Raw genomic sequence first — 22,076 nt, forward strand, 5'->3', positions numbered from 1 at the left:
AATATGGGGAATCTATGCTACCTTATGTGGGGAAACTGCTACCTAATGTGGGGCATCTATGCTACCTAATGTAGGGAAACTATGCTACCTAATGTGGGGAATCTATTCTACCTAATGTCGGATAACTGCTACCTAATGTGAGGGGCCTTAATAAGCTGTGGCATATGGGTGGGGCCTTAATAAATAATTAACAACTGATATTAGGGGGGTCCTCCTGAGCAACTAATATAGGTGGGGGCCCCGCTGAGCAAGTGACATATGGGGGTCCACCTGAGGAAGTGACATATGAAGAGGGGGGGGGGGGTCCTGAACAATTAACATATGGGGGGGCAGTTACATTCTTTTCACAGGGGCCCTCTGCCTTCTGTGTCCGCCCCTGGAAGAGGCAGCTGGGAAGCAGCCATGAGGCAGTGAAATGATAAAAAATACATAGCAGTGCAATAATGCGTGAATTAGAAAACAAACATTTATTCAGTTAGATGAACATTTATAATGAATTATCCATAGAAGCAATACTGCTACAAACTGGAGATTTTATGGGTGAATGCAGATCTTGCTGGAGTGGAAGACAATAGAGGGATTTAGAAAAGCTAGCACAAGCAAAATAAGATGTTACCCAGAATTCTCTGTTTTCTGAAGTTTATCAGATGACATTTGTTACTGTAGACAACTCCTACACTTTCATGACTTTGTATGATCTTTTGACTTGTTCACAAGCTGTTGTTTTATGGACTTTCAATAAAGTTGATGGTTGAAGTATCACACAGTATCACATTAAGAGCCACAAGTTAGTCTGACATCTCCATCTTCAAGGTTATCCAGTCTTCCAAAATTGATGGCCTACCCTCTTCTTAGTGAAAGTTCACATTGCTGTTGTGCTCCAGTAAATAGAACTCCATCAGCCAGTTCATTGGATGGATGGAAGTTGAGCAGATAAAATTCTGCATGTCCTATTTTTTTCCTCTGCTCAATTCTTGTAAATTTACACCAGATAGAGCCCATTCAAGTCAATGGGATCCATTGGGAACCGGCGGTGTCAGTTGTTCTCCGACTCATTCTGGGTCTGTTTGGCACAAAAGCAAAGAGCCAAGCGGACCCAGACGGAGCACAATGGCAGTGTGAACTTACACATCCTCTCCTACAGTGGCACAATGAGCTTGATGGATACAGTATTTAATTGAGGCACAAAATCACAACGGTACATCACACAGATCTAAAGCTGCTGCTTATTGTTTCAGAACACACATTTCAAACAAAGTACAACACATAATTATAGGCACATGATCAGGATTAGATACTGAGTAACATATAACTTTTTTGTGGTATATGACAGATACTTATACTGTTATTTTCGTAGGTAGCATGTCTTGGTTAATAGGTTTGAATTGATTTTGTTACCTAGGTAACATTATTTGTATGCCACAGGAAAGGTGTAGGATTTACCGTTTTCATAGGCCAACTGTATCCCCAAATTTGCACCATTTGCCTTCTCTTCAATTGACGCCTAACGCTTACTTTTTATAACCTTTCACTCGCTCCTTCCAGCAGTGTGGTAGCGCAGTGCCTCAGTATCATCAAGCACATACATTATATTCAAGCTGCTTAGCCAATGACCTCCATTCCAAAGACTGGACTTGTCATAGGTGAAGTGGTGACAGGGACTCTTTACAATAAAACAATATTTACATTACAGAGATGGGTCGGATACAATTACGCCTGAACACATTAGCTCCATCCAAATCATGGTGATGTCGTGGTTGACAGAATTCATTCTGCAGCTAATAAATAACTAATTTTCAATAAAGAGTGAATTGTAGCCGCTTATAATATGAAACTCAAGGGCATTCAAAGTTATAAGTGTGAAAATGACAAAAAGATGATTGGGAAGACATTACATGATTATTATTATTACTATTACTATTGCAGTTGGGTTCTTTCCCTACAAATACAATTTCTTCAGAGTGTGCGCTACACAGTTCTCACATTTATCAGGTGTTAAATAGGCTTTCTTGTAAGTATTGTTTCTGTAATGTGTTTTTAGCTTCATTAGTTTGTCACCTTTATGTTAATGGTTTTCTGCTTTCCAATTATAGATGTCTCTTCAATCAATCTATTCCACCAGCTCTATGCTCATTTATATTCTCTTTGAATTTTAATGAAAGATTTGGGGAATAGACACAAAGGTAGAAGCAAAAATGAATTGGGAATTTTTTTTTTTCTTCCCTAACCTCAGGGGCTAAAATGTTCTGGAATAGTTAAAGGGGTACTCCACTGCCCCAGCGTTCGGAACATTTTGTTCCAAACGCTGGGTGTGGGCGGAGGGGTCATGACGTCACACCTTCTCAATGCAAGTCTATGGGAGGGGCGTGGCGGCCGCCACGTCCCTCCCATAGACTTGCATTGAGGGACTTGCATTGGGGGGGGGGCATGATGTGACATCACAAGGGGCATGGTCGTGACTAGAGATGAGAAAAATTTGATTAGGCTGAAGAGCCAAATTTTCCCCCCAAAATTTGTTTTGGTCCAAATTTATTTGCGGCAAATCGCTATTAAAAACGGCAATTTCTGGCCTACAGAGAGCCTCAATAGGGGTGTAGAACACTTTTCTTGCTGTAACACACATAGGGTGTGTGCTGGGTTAGTGAAATAATACTGTTATTCAGTATGACATGCAGATCAGAGGCGTCGCTATTAGAATCACTGTCGCAGAGCAGATGACAGAGCACAATGACAGAGCCTGGAGGTGGCATCAGTATGAGGAGACCATATAGTGGCTGAATGACACAGCATGGAGGTGGTGGATGCATGAGGAGACCATACAGTGGCTGAATGACACGGCGTGGAGGTGGCAGCAGAATGAGGAGAACATATAGTGGCTGAATGAAACAGCCTGGAGGTGGCAGAAGCATGAAGAGACCATATAGTGGATCAATGACACAGCCTGGAGGTGGCGGAAGCATAAGGAGACCATATAGTGGCTGAATGATATAGCATGGAGGTGGCGGCAGCATGAGGAGAACATATTGTGGCTGAATGACACAGCCTGGAGGTGGCAGAAGCATGAGGAGACCACATAATGGCTGAATTAAACAGCCTGGAGGTGGCAGCAACAGCATCAGGAGTCCTGAAAGTGACCCGGTGACAGAGTGGTGCGGTGGCTGGCAATACCAGTACCCGGGGACGAAGGTGGGTAAAAAAAGGAGAACTTGGCAGATGTGTGGCATCAGGCTGGTGGCAGGATCAGAATATTAGCTGCGGCAGGTGGGCAGACGAAAACGGTCTCTTATGTAAAAGTATTAGTGTGCACAAGTGAGTATTGAGGATATGTATTACGTAAAACTTAACTTTTAATTATTGTTAGGATAAAATATATGGACCTCAAATTTTTTTCTAATCAAACAAAAGTAAAGGTGTGCAAAAAGCACCATGTGCCACCTACACCACCAAGTATTAATGTGATGCAAAGACCTCTAAAAGGTGGAAGGTAACAACATATGGTCCATTGTAACCTGTGGGGGTAAAAACTTCCCCTGTAAGGCCCTACTCTCGCATTATTAATTCCCTTCTTGGCAAGTGTAACGCGCCCTAAAAAGGCGGCCCCACACAGGAACCTCTCCCTATTTCCACCTACAAACACTGCAATTTTCCAGGGTTTTTAGATGTAAATAGGGATTGGCCACTGTGTGGGGTTGCCATTTTTAAGACGAGTAACACTTTTCTTGAAAATGTAGAAGGGAACAACATATTGTCCATTGTAACCGGTGGGGTAAAAACTTCTCCTGTAAGGCCCTACTCTCACCCTATTAATTCCCTTTCTTGGCAATTGTTACTCACCTTAATAAGGGCAGACCCACACAGGAAACTCTCTATTGCCAGTTCGTAGGAATGAATGAATCGGCACTTGCCCAGCTGAAGAAGATTAAGTTCACTACTAAACACCGACCATAGAAGACCTTGCCTGATCCTGGAATACGGGGGTGCATACTCATGTTCACATTGCATTTTATTGTTCACATTACAATAAAAGACATACAAAGACATACCATCCAGTGATCAATAATTTACTTGAGTCCGTAAGGTATAATACAGTACATGTGAAGCAGGTGAAGAAGAGCCGGAGACAGAGGTGATAGCGGGACAGAACTGTTTTACACGCTAAGCGTGCTTTCACTAGCCGACACTAACCGATGCTAGGCTCTTCTTCATCTGCTTCACATGTACTGTATTATACCTTACGGACTCAAGTAAATTATTAACCTCTTCAGGACACAGGGCGTATGGATACGCCCTGCATTCCGAGTCCTTAAGGACCGAGGGCGTACCGCTAGCCGGTTGGGGACCGGAGCCGGATGCCTGCTGAAATCATTCAGCAGGCACCCTGGCACATCGCCCAGGGGGGTCCTGAGACCCCCCCCATGTCGGCGATCGGAGAAAATCGCATGTCAATTCAGACATGCGATTTTCTCCAATTCCGGGCTGATCGGGTCTCTGGTGACCCGATCACCCGGAAAATAGGGCTGATCGGAGTTGTCAGCAACAACCCCGATCAGCCTAAAGGATTGGAGTGAGATCGCAAAGCTGCGATCTACTCCTATCCCCTGCCATTACTCAGAACGGAGTTCTGACCAATGGGAGCGCAGGACAAGGGGTTGCCATGGCAACCCCCCGTTCTGCCCGCCCCTGGATGTCGAGGGGCTCTGGGAAGAAGATGGAGGCCGTACCTGCAGGAGAAGATGCCTGGGGACCTGGGATCTTCGCTGGAGCCTGCAGGATCCTGATCAGGTAGGGAATCGACAGTGGGGGGGGGGGGGGGAATTGAAAGTGAAAGTAAATCGATCTCTACTGTGGCAACCACTAGGGGGGCCAAACTGCAACTCCCAGCATGCCCAGACAGCCAAAGGCTGTCTGGGCATGCTGGGAGTTGTAGTTTTGCAACATCTGGAGGGTCACAGTTTGGAGACCACTGTTACAGTGGTGCCCAAACAGTAACCCTCCAGATGTTGCCAAACTACAACTCTCAGCATGCCTTGACTGCCCAGGTATCCTGGGAGTTGTAGTTCTGTAACATCTGTCCCTTCAGATTTAGCAATTTATTTGGAATATCCATTTTCCTTACAATTAGAGAGCTTCAAAGTTAGAAAAATGCTAAATTTTCAAAATTTTCATGAAATTTTGGGATTTTTCACCAAAAAAGGATGCAATTAACGCCGAAAATTTACCACTAAAATAAAGTAGAATATGTCACGAAAAAACAATCTCAGAATCAGAATATTCGGTAAAAGCGTTTTCGCGTTATTAACCCCTTAAGGACACAGCCCATTTTCACCTCTAGGACGCAGCCCTTTTTTGCACATCTGACCACTGTCACTTTAAACATTAATAATTCTGGAATGCTTTTACTTATCAATCTGATTCCGAGATTGTTTTTTCGTGACATATTCTACTTTAACATAGTGGTAAATTTTTGTGGTAACTTGCATCCTTTCTTGGTGAAAAATCCCAAAATTTGATGAAAAAATTGAAAATTTAGCATTTTTCTAGCTTTGAAGCTCTCTGTTTGTAAGGAAAATGGATATTCCAAATATTATTTTTTTTGGATTCACATATACAATATGTCTACTTTATATTTTCATCATAAAATTGACATGTTTTTACTTTTGGAAGACACCAGAGGGCTTCAAAGTTCAGCAGCAATTTTAAAATTTTTCACAAAATTTTCAAACTCGCTATTTTTCATGGACCAGTTCAGGTTTGAAGTGGATTTGAAGGGTCTTCATATTAGAAATACCCCATAAATGACCCCATTACAAAAACTGCACCCCCCAAAGTATTCAAAATGACATTCAGTAAGTGTTTTAACCCTTTAGGTGTTTCACAGGAAAAGCAGCAAAGTGAAGGAGAAAATTCAAAATCTTCATTTTTTACACTTGCATGTTCTTGTAGACCCAATTTTTGAATTTTTACAAGGGGTAAAAGGATAAAATTTATACTTGAATTTGTAGCCCAATTTCTCTCGAGTAAGCACATACCTCATATGTCTATGTAAATTGTTCGGCGGGCTCAGAAGCGAAGGAGCAACAAGGGGATTTTGGAGAGTACGTTTTTCTGAAATGTTTTTTTGGGGGCATGTTGCATTTAGGAAGCCCCTATGGTGCCAAAACAGCAAATAAAAAAAACATGGCATACCATTTTGGAAACTAGACCCCTTGAGGAAAGTAAAAAGGAATTAAGTGAGCCTTAATACCCCACAGGTGTTTCATGACTTTTGCATATGTAAAAAAAAAAAAAAAAAATTTTCACTAAAATGTGTGTTTCCCCCCAAATTTCACATTTTTGCAAGGGTTAATAGCAGAAAATACCCCCCAAAATTTGTAACCCCATCTCTTCTGAGTATGGAGGTACCCCATAAGTTGACCTGAAGTGCATTACGGGCGAACTACAATGCTCAGAAGAGAAGGAGTCATATTTGGCTTTTTGAGAGCAAATTTTGCTCCGGGGGCATGTCGCATTTAGGAAGCCCCTATGGTGCCAGGACAACAAAAAAAAACGACATGGCATGCCATTTTGGAAACTAGACTCCTTGAGGAAAGTAACAAGGGATAAAGTGAACCTTAATACCCCACAGGTGTTTCACGACTTTTGCATATGTAAAAAAAATAATTTTTTTTTTACCAAAAATGCTTGGTTTAGCAAAAATTTAACATTTTAAAAAAAGGTAATAGCAGAAAATACCCCCCAACATTTGAAGCCCAATTTCTCCCGATTCAGAAGACACCCAATATGGGGATGAAAAGTGCTCTGCTGGCGCACTACAGGTCTCAGAAGAGAAGGAGTCACATTTGGCTTTTTGGAAGCAAATTTTGCTCTGGGGGCATGCCGCATTTAGGAAGCACCTATGGTGCCAGGACAGAAAAATAAAAACACATGGCATACCATTTTGGAAACTAGACCCCTTGGGGAACGTAACAAGGGGTAAAGTGAACCTTAATACCCCACAGGTGTTTCACGACTTTTGCATATGTAAAAAAAAAAAATATTTTTTTTACACTAAAATGCTTGTTTTCCCCCAAATTTTACATTTTTACAAGGGATAATAGCAGAAAATACCCCCCAAAATTTGTAACCCCATCTCTTCTGAATATGGAAATACCCAATAAGTGGACGTGAAGTGCACTGGGGGCAAACTACAATGCTCAGAAGAGAAGGAGCATCATTGAGCTTTTGGAGAGAGAATTTGGCCATGTGCATTTCCAAAGCCACCCGTGGTGCCAGAACAGTGGACCCCCCACATGTGACCCCATTTTTAAAACTACACCCCTCACGGAAGGTAATAAGGGGTGCAGGGAGAATTTACACCCCACTGGCATTTGACGGATCTTTGGAACAGTGGGCTGTGTAAATTAAAAATTGTATTTTTCATTTTCACAGACCCCTGTTTCAAAGATCTGTCAGACACCTGTGGGGCGTAAATGCTCACTGTACCCCTTGTTACATTCCGTGAGGGGTGTAGTTTCCAAAATGGGGTCATATGTGGGTATTTATTGTTTTGCACTTATGTCAGAACCGCTGTAAAATCAGCCACCCCTGTGGAAATCACCAATTTAGACCTCAAATTTACATGGTACACTCTCCCTTCTGAGCCTTGTTGTGCGCCCCGGGGCACTTTGCGCCCACATATGGGGTATCTCCGTCCTCAGGAGAAATTGCGTTACAAATTTTGGAGGCTTTTTTTCTTTTACCGCTTGTGAAATTTGAAAGTATGGGGCAACACCAGTATGTTAGTGTACAAAAATGTTTTTTTTTTACACTAACATGCTGGTGTAGACCCCAACTTTACCTTTTCATAAAAGGTAAAAGGAGAAAAAGCCCCCCAAAATTTGTTAGGCAATTTCTCCCGAGTACGGCGATACCCCATATGTGGCCCTAAACTGTTGCCTTGAAATACGCCAGGGCTCCAAAGTGAGAGCGCCATGCGCATTTGAGGCCTAAATTAGGGATTTGCATAGGGGTGGACATAGGGGTATTTTACACCAGTGATTCTCAAACAGGGTGCCTCCAGCTGTTGCTAAACTCCCAGCATGCTTGGACAGTCAATGGCTGTCCGGAAATGCTGGGAGTTTTTGTTTTGCAACAGCTGGAGGCTCCGTTTTGGAAACACTGCTGTAGGATACGTTTTTCATTTTTATTGGGGGGGAAGGGGTGGTGGTGGGGGGGGGGGGGGGGGCAGTGTACGTGTGTATATGTAGTGTTTTACTCTTTATTTTGTGTTAGCGTAGTGTAGTGTTTTTAGGTTACATTCACACTGACGGCGGATTACACTGAGTCTCCCGCTAGGAGTTTGAGCTGCGGCTGCTGCAGCTCAAACCTGAAGCAGGGAATTCACTGTAATCCGCCGCCAGTGTGAATGTAACCTGTACATTCACATGGGAGGGGGGGGGGGGGGGGCAAAACTACAACTCCCAGAATGCACTGACAGAACGTGCATGCTGGGAGTTGTAGTTTTGCAACAGCTGGAGGCACACTGGTTGGAAAATACTGAGTTAGGTAATAGAACCTATTACCTAACTCGGTATTTCCCAACCAGTGTGCCTCCAGCTGTTGCAGAACTACAACTCTCAGCATGTACTGATTGCCAAAGAGAATGCTGGGAGATGTAGTTATGCAACAGCTGGATGCACGCAAGTACAACTCCCAGCATGCCGAGACAGCCATTTGCTGTTCCTGAATGCTGGGAGTTGTAGTTTTGCAAGATTTAGAGGGGTTCAGGCTGGAGATCACTGACAGTGGTCTCTAAACTGTGGCCCTCCAGATGTTGCAAAACTACAAACCTCAGCATGCTAAGACAGCAAACTGCTGTCTGAGCATGCTGGGAGTTGTAGTTTTGTAATATCTGGAGGGCTACAGTTTAGAGACCACTGTCAGTGATCTCTAGCCTGAACCCCTCTAAATCTTGCAAAACTACAACTCCCAGCATGCCAACACAGCAAACAGCTGTCAAGGCATGGTGGGAGTTGTAGTTTTGCAACATCTGGAGGGCGACAGTTTAGAGACCACTCTCTAAACTGTCGCCCTGCAGATGTTGCTAGGCAACAGACTCTGGACACGCGGCGTCATACTTACCTCCACCGCCGCCGTGATCACAGCCGCCGCCGCCGCCGGGTAAGTGATCGCCGCCGCCGCTACTACACGGTTCCCCCCGCTGTGCCCGGACACCGATGGGCGGGCATAGCGCGGGGAACCGAACTTTAACCCCCCCGCCCCCAGTCTGCTATTGGTCGGCCGCTCCGCCGATCAATAGCAGGGATAGGAGGGGTGGCAATCCTGCCACCTCACTCCTATCTCTTCAAGGGGGATCGAGGGTGTCTTGGACACCCCCGATCCCCCTTATTTTATCGCGGCGCCGCGATTGATGGGCAGGGGGAGAGCGCTCCCCCTGCAAACACCATAGATGCCGTGATCAGACTGATCACGGCATCTATGGGGTTAATGCTGCCGGGACCGGCGCGATCGCGGCCCCGGCAGCTGCGGTGGGACTCCGGCTGTGATTGACAGCTGAGTCCCACCCGCGATCTCCTGCGCTGCCCGCGGCAGAGCAGGAGATCGCTAGGACGTATGCATACGTCCATTTGCGCGAACGTGTAATTCGCCTGGACGTATGCATACGTCCAATAGCGGGAAGGGGTTAATTTGTAAAGTGACGGTGTTCATAATTGCGAAAAAGGGCTCAGTCCTTAAGGTGAAAAAGGGCTGCGTCCTTAAGGGGTTAAAGGGGTACTCCATTGATTTTTATTTTTTTCTGTGCCCAACTGTGTTTCCAATTGTCAGCTTACCTTCCCCTTTACTTTAGTTCTGTGCTGTCCTTGCAGCACGCTTTGTCCTCCGTTCATTTCAGCTTGTTTGTGTAGTTCAGCGTGACTTCCTGTGTTCGGGGTTGTTGTGTACCACATTTTCCAGTAGTGCTTTCGACTACAGCGTCATTCTTGCTTCTTTTTTTTTCTTAGGTCAAGATCGGCCCTCTTTTCCACATAATCCTCCTTTTTTTTTTGTTTAGCTTATTTGCCTAATCTTGCCTCCTCAGCTCCTTATTATGTGTCTGCTCCGCCACCCCCCCCCCTTTTTTTTTTTTTTCTCAGTGGTGCCTTGCGGCTGATCAGTGTCAGCCTAACTTGCTAGAAGTGACGTATGCTCTTTGTCCAATAAGCACGCATTGCTTCTGTGTGTGACGTATGCGCTTTGTCCAATCAGCACGCATTGCGTATGTGTGTGTATTCTGCATCGTGAGTACACAGACCAGCACCTCAGGAAATCAAGCCGGCAAAGACTGTACACGGAGTATATAAAGAAGTTTTGCGCATGCGCATTCAAAACAAATCTAAGCAGCATCTCCTTTTTTTCTTATGTCTTTTTTTTTTTTTTACTCTATTTCCACCTAAAAACCCTGGGAAATGGTAGTGTTTGTAGGGAGAAATAGGGAGAGGTTCCTGTGTGGGGCCACCTTTTTTGGGGTGAGTAACACTTGCTAAGGAAGGAAATTAATAATGGGAGAGTAAGGCCTTACAGGGGAAGTTTTTACCCCCTCCGGTTATAATGGACCATACGTTGTTCCCTTCCACTTTTTAGAAGTCTTTGCATCACATCAATTCTTGGTGGTGTAGGTGGCACATGGTGTGTTTTGCACACCTTTCCTTTTGTTTAATTAAAAAAAAAATTTTGGGTACATATATTTTATCCTAAGAATATTATTAAAAGTTAAGTTTTACGTAATGCATATCCTCAATACTTACATGTGGTCTGATGTGGAGGAATGTCTGTAACTGGGGAGCAGCGCCTTAAATATGTTTAGCACTATCCATATTTGTGAGGTGTTGGTGTGGCACCATGGTCAATCTACTCTGATGCATCAGGCATTGGTGGGTGGAAATCCTGGCTGATCCTTGCCTGATTCATCTTCACAAAGGTCAGTCTCTCCACATTCTTCGTGGACAGACAAGTTCTCCTTGGGATTACAATGGCCCCTACAGCACTAAACACCCGCTCTGATGGCACACTACTGACCAGGCAGGACAGCTTTTCCCGGGCAAACTCAGCTAGTTGCAGCCAAAAATCAAGTTTGGCTGCCCAGAAGTCCAGCGGCTCTTTGAGGTGTGTTGGCATGGTCATGTCAGGGTATGCCACCACCTACTGGTTCAGGTAATGCTCAAGGTCTACCTGCTGCTGATGAGTTGCTTCACTATTCGGGTGAAGAAAGCTACTCATCAGCGACTGTAGACTCAGGCTGCTGCTGATGGAGCTGGTACTGCTCCAGCCACCCCACCCCTCCCCAGCAGCCATGGCAGTGGAAGGTAAGTGCAGAGAGCCCCCACGAGTCAGACCTGCAAGAGAATGGACGATGGCACAGATAGGCATTGGCCAACTGACTACGTAGTATGTCTCTGTAGTAGGGGAGTTTGTCATCCCTCTCAGTGGATGTAAAAAAGGCCCCCATTTTGTGCCGGTAGTGAGGGTCCAATAAGGTGGAGAGCCAGAAGTCATCCCACTGCCCAAGTGAGCATGCATCATGCCATTTGTGCAAGTGACTCGGAGGGACTCCCTGCCTCCATCTCCACTGCATACTGCCACGGTGTGTCTGGGTCCTCTGTCTCGCCTTCCTCATAACCCTCTCCTATCAGATGACTAGAAAAAACACCCATCTCATGAAACCTAAACTGTGCTCCACTGTGCCCCTTCCCCTCCTCCTCCAGTTCAGCCCCCACAGGGCTCATGTGGCCATGAGATGTAGCTCATTTCTCCAGAGCCCTGAACAGCCATTGTTTCCAAAATGTGTTGTAGTAGATGAAGCAATGGAATGATGTTGTTCATCCTGTAATCCTGGCGACTGACTAATAATGTGGCTTCCTCAAAGGGCCTGAGCAAACAGCAGGTGTAACGTATGAGCTGCCACTGGTTGACATTGAAGTTACACAGGGGAGTCCCCCTATCCGCTTGGATCATCAAGAAATCGGTGATGGCTTTTCTCTGTTCGTACAGTCAATCCAACATATGGAGGGTGGAATTCCAACGTGTGGAAACGTCACAGGACCAACTGCCTGAGAGCGTGGAGGCGGAAGCGGCGTGACCTGTCCAAGTTGCTGTTGTGTTGTGGCTGTGCAGGAACCACATTCACCCGTTAGGCCGTAAAGGACATGTATTGTCCCTGACCGTAGTTACAGCTCCACACGTCGGCGCTGCCGGGCACTTTGGTACACACTGACAGGCTCAAGGACTGACCCACCTTCTGTTCCACAAAATTGTGCAGGGCTGGTACTGCCTTCTTCGCAAATAAATGACGGCTTGGCACTCTCCACCTCGATTCGGCACAAGCCATCAGTTCTCTTAAAGATGCAGAGTCCACTACTTGAAAAGGCAGGGACTGCAGCACCAGCAACTTGGACAGGAGCACATTCAGCTTCTGCGCCATTGGATGAGTGAGCGCATACTGTTGTCTCTTGGACATGGCTTCGCCGATGGATTGCTGGCGAATTGGCTGAATCAAAGTAGGAGGAGCAGGAGCATCTGGAGTGACAGAAGATAGATATGACACACAGCTCCCTTCGGCTGAGGTGGTGGAGCCTTGGCTGGCTGAAACAGGGAGTGGCGTGCCACTGGATGATGCAGCTGGCCGGACCACCTCATCGGAGCCACGGTTCTCCCAGGCCACTGTATGGTGACGCTGCATATGTTGACTCAGGGGCGTGGTGCCAACATTGGGACCCTGGACATGCTTCACCTTCTGCCGACACAGCTTGCATGTGGCCATGTTAACCTCCTCCGGATGCTTGATGAAAACTGCATCGCCGCCGAGTAGCTGATTCTTCCACCAACAGTCCGCACTGATTGACTGCTACTGCTGCTGACTCAAGGAACCCCTGTTTTACTACCTCCCAGGAAGGTAGGCTGCCGTGAAGCAGGTGGTCTACCCTGAACACGTTTGACTCCAGACTTTCCACTTCTGCCATCATGCTGACTGCCAACCATGCTACCACCTTGCTGGCTCAGCTGCTGTCTCACAGGCAACCTGCAACCCTCTTCTGATGATGAGGAAGCCCCTTCTGTACCCGGCTCCCAAGTGCGATCGGCTTCCTCATCATCGAGTTGTGTCTGCACCTTACTGATGTCCTCCTCAGGTTCCTCAGCAGTGTCTGCTTCAGGAGCCTGAACTCTCGCAACACCACCTCCCACGCCACTCTCCTCATCACTACTTTCCCGCCTAGCGGAGGAATCAGGGGATGTCTATTCCACTTCTTGGCTGGGCAGTAGCTGCTGACTGTCCTCTAGATTGTCCTCACTAAATAGTGGAGCTGAACACATAGCATAAGATACTTCTGTGGTGGAGGGAACAGCATAGGACAGAGGCAATGGGAGGACAGGGACTGCTCCCGGGCCATGCCAACTGAGGAACTTACCGACTGTTGACTGGGGGTGTCAAATGTCTCTTGTGATGAAGTGGATGACCGTGTTAACCAGTCAGTGACAGCAGATGGGTTGCTGGTCGAGACACGACTGCTAGCTAATACCGGGAGCTCAGGCCTCTCACTGCGACTCCTGCTGCCACTTGCCTCTAGTCTGCCGTGACCTCAGCCTGATGAATTTAGACCTCTGCCACTCCTCTGTGCACATCCTGGCACTACTTAGTGCATATATGAGGGGAGTAACAATACGCTCCACTACAATTAAAACAGTATTTGTGTACAACACCAGCCGGTATGTACTTTTGGCTGGCCTTTCACAGTATCTAGGCCCTTAAGACTTTAACAGGAACAAAATAGTGCACCACTTATACCACAGATGTACGTATGTGGTATGCACTTATGAGGGGAGGACAACGCGCTCCAGTACGCTTAAAACAGTATTTGTGTACAACACCAGCAGTACACATCAGTGCTGCAGCACACGGTCGCTGTGTACTACACCCAAAATTGCACTTTCTCTCTCATTCTCACTCCCTTCCCTATCAGTGCTTCTAGGCAGGATTTGGGCTTAAGGTGAATCGCTGCTGTTTTGTGCAACACACTGTGCAATACACTACTCTCTGTCCCTTTCTGTAAAAGAACGCTGTAGTGACTGGGAGGTGAATCGCTGCTGGAAAAATGCTTTTCTGTGCAACACACACTACTCTCTGTCCCTCTCTCTGTGCAACAGAATGCTAATGTCATGTCTGTCCTGTTCTGTGTTCACACACAGCTATTGGATTTGCTGTGTATGAACAGTTTTATGTTCTCTGGTCAGGGAATAGTTAATGTCTCTGGCTTTTTCAGCCTCAGCCTATGTTGTCCAATAGCCTTTAGGGTGTGTCTATTTAAAGTCAGCCCAGCCTAGTCTCAGTGCTGATGATTGACTTCATTTCATCCTGACTTGCGAACATGCTGGATATGCTGCTGGGAGCTCTTGGTGATACTTCATTACATCTTGCTTCGGCCATGCTGCTAATGGAGGCTTTGGGTGAAATTCTTCTTATTTGAGCTTTTAATCTACTATCTCTGTTTTAGCATGCACTTTGTATTTTCTGGTTTTAGCCATGTTAGGTGGCATGCTCTTAGTGGATTTTAAGCTGTGTTTGTATAGTCGGTTTTAGAATTAGTTTTTTTTTTTCTGTTATGTGTCTGTTCACCCTGTGTTTTCTCTTGTATCCGTTCTTTTGAAGTTCTGTGTTTTATATTTCTGTTTTCCTACTGGGTCAGCTTCTGACCACACTGGTGAGTGTGCCGCTGGCCAGTAGTCTACTTAGATTTATTATTAATGGCCAGTCCTATAGTGGAGTGGAGTGTCCAGTTTCTGTGTCCAGTGTGAACAGTGTCCTATGCTTGCATCCCTGTTACCGTTCCATGGCGACTCCTTGTCTACTGGAGATGTTCTTGGGATTGCTTTTCCTGTCTTGTGTTCTGTGTGAACAGTGTTCTATAAATATATCCAGTGTATGTAGGCATCCCTATTACCTGTCCATGGGGACTTCGTGTCTACTGGAGGTTTGCATAGGGAATGCGAATATTCCTGTTTAGCGATAGATCCCGTTTACCTGTCCATGGGGACTCAGAGGGTATTGTTATTCCTGTGTCTACCGGAGGTTTTTCTAGGGGATTCAGCTTATTCCTGGTTTGTTTCTGGAGTATGTTCAGACTCATCCATTTTCCTGTCTGGTGTTTTGAACTCTATATGTTTATTAGTTCTATTCAGATCTTTGGAGTTCTGTACATGACTACTGATCTACAGTGTCCTCTGTTCATGACCACGGATCTATAGTGTCCTCTGTTCATGACCGCTGATCCAGTGTCCCCTGTGCTGCTCACTGATCTGTGTCCTTTGAACATTATCTGTTATAGAGTTCCTGTTATTTTTCTGATTTGTGACCGACTATTTATTAGTATGTGTTTTTATTAGGCCCCCACACTTTAGTTCTGAAAGGGACCAGTGCCCAGTTGTCGATCCACCGATTAGGGTGGATGGGCAAGTAGACAGGGAGAGCAGATTTAGGGTCAGTTTAGGGCTCACTCTCCCTGTCCCCTGATCGGTCCCTGACAGCTGATGTGACTGGGAGGTGAATCACTGCTGGAAAAATGTTTTTCTGTGCAACACACAATGCTGTCTGTCCCTCTCTATCTCTCTGCAATAAAAGGCTGAAGTGACTGGCTGCAAGATGGCTGCCGATTATATAGGGCTGTGACATCACAGGGGTGGCTGGCTGCTGATATGCTGCATGTGATTCAGGGTCAACCCACCTACTCTTGTTCCCGCCTTCCCAAGATTCCTTGCCCTCCTCACATGTGGATCTGCCATTTTAGATGCCCTGGAGCCTGGACCACACTAAATGGAGTTTAATTAAGCTATTTGTGTGATCGAATCGCGGCGATATTCGCATTCGAGGCAAATCTAATTTTTCCTGAAATTCGCAATGAATTCGGATTCTTCAGATTCGATTAGCTCATCCCTAGTCATGACGTCCCAACTCCGCGGCCCGCACCCAGCGTTCAGAACAAAATGTTGGGGCAGTGGTGTACCCTTTAAAGGGGTATTCCTATCTCGTAAAGTGAGAATGAAGAAGGCACAAAAAAAGCTTTTGTAAGACATCCTGGAAAGTCTGAAAGTCAGGGCCTGGTGAATGGACGCAAAACCTCTATCTACTGTCTTTACTGCTACACGTCCTGTAATACACACAGCACTGTAAAGCACTTTGACTGCGCATGCGCGATGGAACTACCTGCAGCTGTCCAGTGGTAGACATAGCATGCACTATCTTAGTACATTACAGCATAATGCATATTACAGGACGAGAAACCATGAAGTAATTGTGAGAGGCATTGTGGCCAGGCCCTTCTTCGACTGCCAGGATGCCTTACAAAAGCCTTTTTCAATCATACAAAGTTACAGACTTGCTTTTTTTTCCAACTTCACTCCACAAATACTAAATGAAGGGTATAGTTGATCCCATAAAAAACAAACCCTCATGGGCTCTGTAGAGATAGTTATGGCACTTAGTAGAAAAGAATGAAAATGCTAATAATACAATTGGTTGGGTTATTAAGGGGTACAGTATGTAATTTTTCAATATCAAATATTGATCAAGGTTACAAGAGTACATAAGACAAGCCACGTGTTCAATATATATATATATATTTCATAGTTTCACATTTGCATCTATTACACCATAGCTGTATAGCTCTCCATGTTTTAACTGCATATTCATGTTTCACCTATATCTTTGTGCTGGCAGTGTGCTGCTGCATTCTTCTGTTGCTGCATATCTAGCCTAGTAGCGTGCACCTGTAGGCCAGGTCCATATAATAGTTTGGTATCAACTAAAGTGCTGGCTGACTTATTCTTTGTCTGTATTGCACATACGGGGGAGTGGCTACCTCCATGTTGGCCTTGCACCCCACCCACCTCTATCAGGTGTATATAAGGTGTCTTGGATGTTCCAGACCCTGCCATGCTTACTGAACTGTTCACACAGAGGCATATTCACAGTGTAATGTCCATCCCAATGAGGCCACCTTATCGCGGTGGGACGTTCCAAGCTATTTGACCACCGGCGGAGACAAATTTGCGAGCTAAGTGCCTCACTATTTCATAGTTTCACATTTGCATCTATTACACCATAGCTGTATAGCTCTCCATGTTTTATCTGCATATTCATGTTTCACCTATATCCTTGTGCTGGCAGTGTGCTGCTGCATTCTTCTGTTGCTATATATAGATATATATATATATATATAATATATATATATATGTGTGTGTGTGTAAGTAGCAAGGTTACCAGTTGTCACAAGGACATCACGCTACTGTACATATAAATAGATATAAAATCAATGACATATAGCTATACTATTCTAGTACACACGGGGGATAATGGTTGCAGAATGAAACAATAAATGGACATGGTGTATCCAATCAGAAGAAGCATACACCCACAAGTTAATGAATATTCAGCCAACCCATAAGGGAGGAGACATATACTCTTAATAAACCTTATATGTATATTTATGGACACTCAGTGATTGTAGACATATCCTCAATAAGGATAAACACACCCTTATTTATAAAGGACATAAATTCTATCATTATTGACACACCCATAATATAAGCATATGAGGCATTGAGGAAATAGAGGAAAGGGTCTCCTAAATGGGGGTCTCCTTTGCAGGGGTCTCCAATACAGGAGTCCAGTACAGATGCCTTCAGGATACGGATGCATGGAAGAAGGAGGAGAATGACGGCTGGAAGAAGTGGCCATCTTAAAGAACATTTCATGATGAATCCACCATGCTGGATGAAGTACCTAGTCCATATATTTGGTAGAAATCCAAGCTGGCAAGATAAGACTTGAGGGCACAAGCCTATGTAACCCTTCTAAATTATTAACTTATGCTAAGAACTGCCATTATATGAAGATTTATTGTTTTATTGTACTGTCTGCCATGATGTTGAGAAGATTACAATAAACGTATGTTGTTTTTTTTATACAAAGTGGTCCGGATATCCCTCCATGTTGGTCAGGCCAGAATATGGCTATGTACTCTGTTTCCGGTACTACTTTTTTATTTTTAAAGGAGTACTGTAGTGGAATATAACTTATCCCCTATCCGAAGGTTAGGGGATAAGTTATAGATTGCCGGGGTCCAACTGCTGGGACCCCCCACGAAATCTCCTGTAAGGGGCCATGGCAGTCCGCAGGATCTCTATGGGATACATGGAGGGGCGTGTTGGCCTAAGTTATATTCCACTACAGTATTCCTTTAACAAAGTAGCAGTAAAGGATAGCCACTGTCAACCATTAATACCTTAGTGGCCCAACATCAAGCTCTACTTCTATTTTCCCACCACTGTTCTTTTCACACTCAGGGTTTTATGTGTGATTGAGCTACCTGGAGAAATAGCCGATGAACAGCAGTACAACTGGTGAATGACCACAAGACTGCATGAGACTTTACTTTCCTATATAAAAATTGTGAATTTATATGGTGGTTGCTCATCTTACTGTGATTCACATGATGCTGTGAGGCCCCCGCCTTATAATTAATAATAACTCAATAACTTATGTTAACACTAGTTAGTCACTGGCTGCTCTCATGTGATCTTCGCTCCCAGCATCCGTCTTCTATAACTGATCATCGCTCCCTGTCGCTGAAGGGAAGTGCAGATTGATAGAGAGTCTTTAGTCACTGGCAGCTTTGTCATTTAGGTCTTCCCCTTAGCAACATGGAAATGCTGATTTACAGTATATACATAATAGAAATGAACTGTGCCTATGACTTAGAGCAGTGCTGAGGTGATACACACTTTGGAAAAAACTTGACCAAAATTAGGGTGTGACCTCACCCTTAAGACGCATGGTGGTATTATAGCTTAGTTTTGCACTTTGCCATTATACTCATATTTTCTTAAAGGTACATAGGACCCCTGCTGTACCGCACTACACAGGTTTTTTTTTCAGTCAGATTCTGTTCAAATGCAGGAATGGGTGCAAAGCACAAAAAAAGGTGCATGTCTTTCCACTATCTATTATCTGTTATCTGTGTTTGGTAACAATACGGACCAAAATTGGTTTCATATACTGTGTGTGTACCTAACCCAAATACACCAGTCTTAATACATCTGTCCTATAGAATATAGATTAAAGGGGTTATCCAACATTTCTTCAAATAAAAAACTCCAACTTATAGACAGAGAGACATGCTCTTACTATGCAGTCCCAATGGCATTTTTTATGTTTTCGGACGCCCATTGACCCACTTTCACTCTTGCAAATTTCTGTTACTTCCTGGTTTGGACAACAAGAGGTGTGCTGCCCAGAACTACATATCCCATCAGGCACTGCACTTATTTGCCTATGACTGGAAAAGGGGAGTGAGGTGTGCTTAGCCAACCATGGTTCAGTGCGCCCACGTTACATACATACACTGCTCAAAAAAATAAAGGGAACACTTAAACAACACAATGCAACTCCAAGTCAATCACATATCTGTGAAATCACACTGTCCACTCAGGAAGCAACAATGATTGACAATCAATTTCACATGCTGTTGTGCAAATGGAACAGACAACAGGTGGAAATTATAGGCAATTAGCAAGACACCCCCAATAAAGCAGTGGTTCTGCTGGTGGTAACTACAGACCACTTCTCAGTTCCTATGCTTCCTGGCTGATGTTTTGGTCACTTTTGAATGCTGGCGGTGCTTTCACTCAATGGAGTCTACAACCCACACAAGTGGCTCAGGTAGTGCAGCTCATCCAGGATGGCAGATCAATACAAGCTGTGGCAAGGTTTGCTGTGTCTGTCAGCATAGTGCCCAGAGCATGGAGGCGCTACCAGGAGACAGGCCAGTACATCAGGAGATGTGGAGGAGGCCGTAGGAGGGCAACAACCCAGCAGCAGGACCGCTAACTCCGCCTTTGTGCAAGGGGGAGCAGGAGGAGGACTGCCAGAGCCCTGTAAAATGACCTCCAGCAGGCCTCAAATGTGCATGTGTCCACTCAAACGGTCAGAAACAGACTTCATGAGGGTGGTATGAGGGCCCGACATCCACAGGTGGGGGTTGTGCTTAAAGCCCAACACCGTGCAGGACGTTTGCCATTTGCCAGAGAACACCAAATTCGCCACTGGTGCCCTGTGCTCTTCACAGATGAAAACAGGTTCACACTGAACACATGTGACAGACATGACAGAGTCTGGGGACACCATAGAGAACGTTCTGCTGCCTGCAACATCCTCTAGCATGAAGGGTTGGCGGTGGGTCAGTAATGGTGTGGGGTAGCATTTTTTGGGAGGCCGCACAGCCCTCCATGTGCTTGCCAGAGGTAACCTGACTGCCATTAGGTACCAAGATTAGATCCTCAGACCCCTTGTGAGACCATATGCTGGTGCGGTTGGCCCTGGGTTCCTCCTAATGCAAAAGACAATGCTAGACCTCATGTGGCTGGAGTGTGTCACCAGTTCCTGCAAGAGGAAGGCATTGATGCTATGGACTGGCCTGCCCATTCCCCAGACCTGAATCTGATTGAGCACATCTGGGACATCATGTCCCGCTCCACTAATTCCACGTTGCACCACAGATTGTCCAGGAGTTGGCGGATGCTTTAGTCCAGGTCTGGGTGGACATCCCTCAGGAGACCATCCACCACCTCGTCAGGAGCATGCCCAGGCGTTGTAGGGAGGTCATAGGGGCACGTGGAGGCCACACACACTGAGCTTCATTTTGACTTGTTTTAAGGACATTACATAAAGTTGGATCAGCCTGTAGTGTGGTTTTCCACTTTGATTTTGAGTGTGACTCCATATCCAGACCTCCATGGGTTGATAAATTTGATTTCCATTGATCATTTTTGTGTGATTTTGTTGTCAGCACATTCAACTATGTAAAGACGAAAGTATTTCATACGATTAGTTAATTCCTTCAGATCTAGGATGTGTTATCTTAGTGTTCCCTTTATTTTTTTTAGCAGTGTATTTACAAGGTGGGACGGGCTGGTTCCAGGCATGGGAGGACAAAGTTCTCAGTATCTCATGGAATTATGGCACATTGACCCAAAAAAGGCCACTGATAATTGAAGAACTAGGGTCGACGGTCAAACAGAAGGTTGTGGACTACATTACTTTACTTTAGGTGGGCAGCCAAGACTTTGGAATCGATGATGCAAGTATTTCACAATGTTATATAACTTGATAATGTTTTTGAATCTCTTCAACTTTTTTTTAACTGGAGCACCCCTTTAAGTCTTTATTCTTTTAGTGAGCCCTAACACCTCTATAATTCGATGAACCTGCCCTCTTAAAACAATATGCCAAATTCCCAATCTCGTTTTAAAAGCTGTTGTTACTTCAATAAACTTTCTGCCGAACGACAGGAAAAGCAATTTAAAGGTTCTCCTTCATCACATTCAATTCCGGAGTGTAAATATGACTGCCGCCTATAATAACGCTTCAAACGCTAATTAAAAGTAAAGAAAGTGAAAATGAGAAGCACAAAACCCGCACTGAGCCTTTCTGATCAGGATTAGTTTTATCTAATTGTTTTTGTCTATTTCTTTTTATGTAGTGCATTTCCCATTTACAAAAAACTTTTTCTATTGACAGACACTGAGGACCTCATGTACTATTGGAGTTCTGAGTAAATGTTGGTAAAAATGGATCAGAAATGGCTTTCACTCTATTTATTAACAGCATGGTCCAAACACACGCCAAGGTTTACTTATCTTTCCGGTCAATCTTTCACTTTCCGTAAATTATAAAAAAAAAAATCAAATTACAATTCACTTTGGCTCACTTTGGTGCATTGCCGATGCACCAAAGTTTCCTACCATGTAAAAACACCATTCATGCATATTAGAGAAAAATGAAAATAAAAATTCACTGTGAAAACAGGGGAAAAGTGGGAATAATAGCAGCCAAAATTAACTTATCCCCTATCCCCGATCTCCGGAATGGGATCCGAGTTTGAGTGAGGAGCTCATTTCAATAGGAGCTACGATGATTGACGAGTGCTGTACATAGGTCTCTTTGGAGCTTCCATAAAAAACAATGCTCCTCACACACTCCTTATTCAGTC

General features: G+C 44.8%; 1 protein-coding gene across 1 annotated transcript in view; it reads left to right on the forward strand.

Annotated features, from left to right (window-relative positions):
• AASDHPPT (aminoadipate-semialdehyde dehydrogenase-phosphopantetheinyl transferase) overlaps window positions 1-21,314 on the forward strand; it is a 91,378-nt gene extending 70,064 nt beyond the window's left edge. The window contains exon 6 of the mRNA XM_056561616.1: window positions 20,971-21,314. Within this exon, the coding sequence (XP_056417591.1) occupies window positions 20,971-21,054 (84 nt within the window). The 3' untranslated portion in view covers window positions 21,055-21,314. The remainder of the gene's footprint in view (window positions 1-20,970) is intronic.
• The last annotated feature ends 762 nt before the right edge of the window (window positions 21,315-22,076 follow it).

Source organism: Hyla sarda, chromosome 2, assembly GCF_029499605.1.
Source record: "Hyla sarda isolate aHylSar1 chromosome 2, aHylSar1.hap1, whole genome shotgun sequence".
NCBI lineage: Eukaryota > Metazoa > Chordata > Amphibia > Anura > Hylidae > Hyla > Hyla sarda.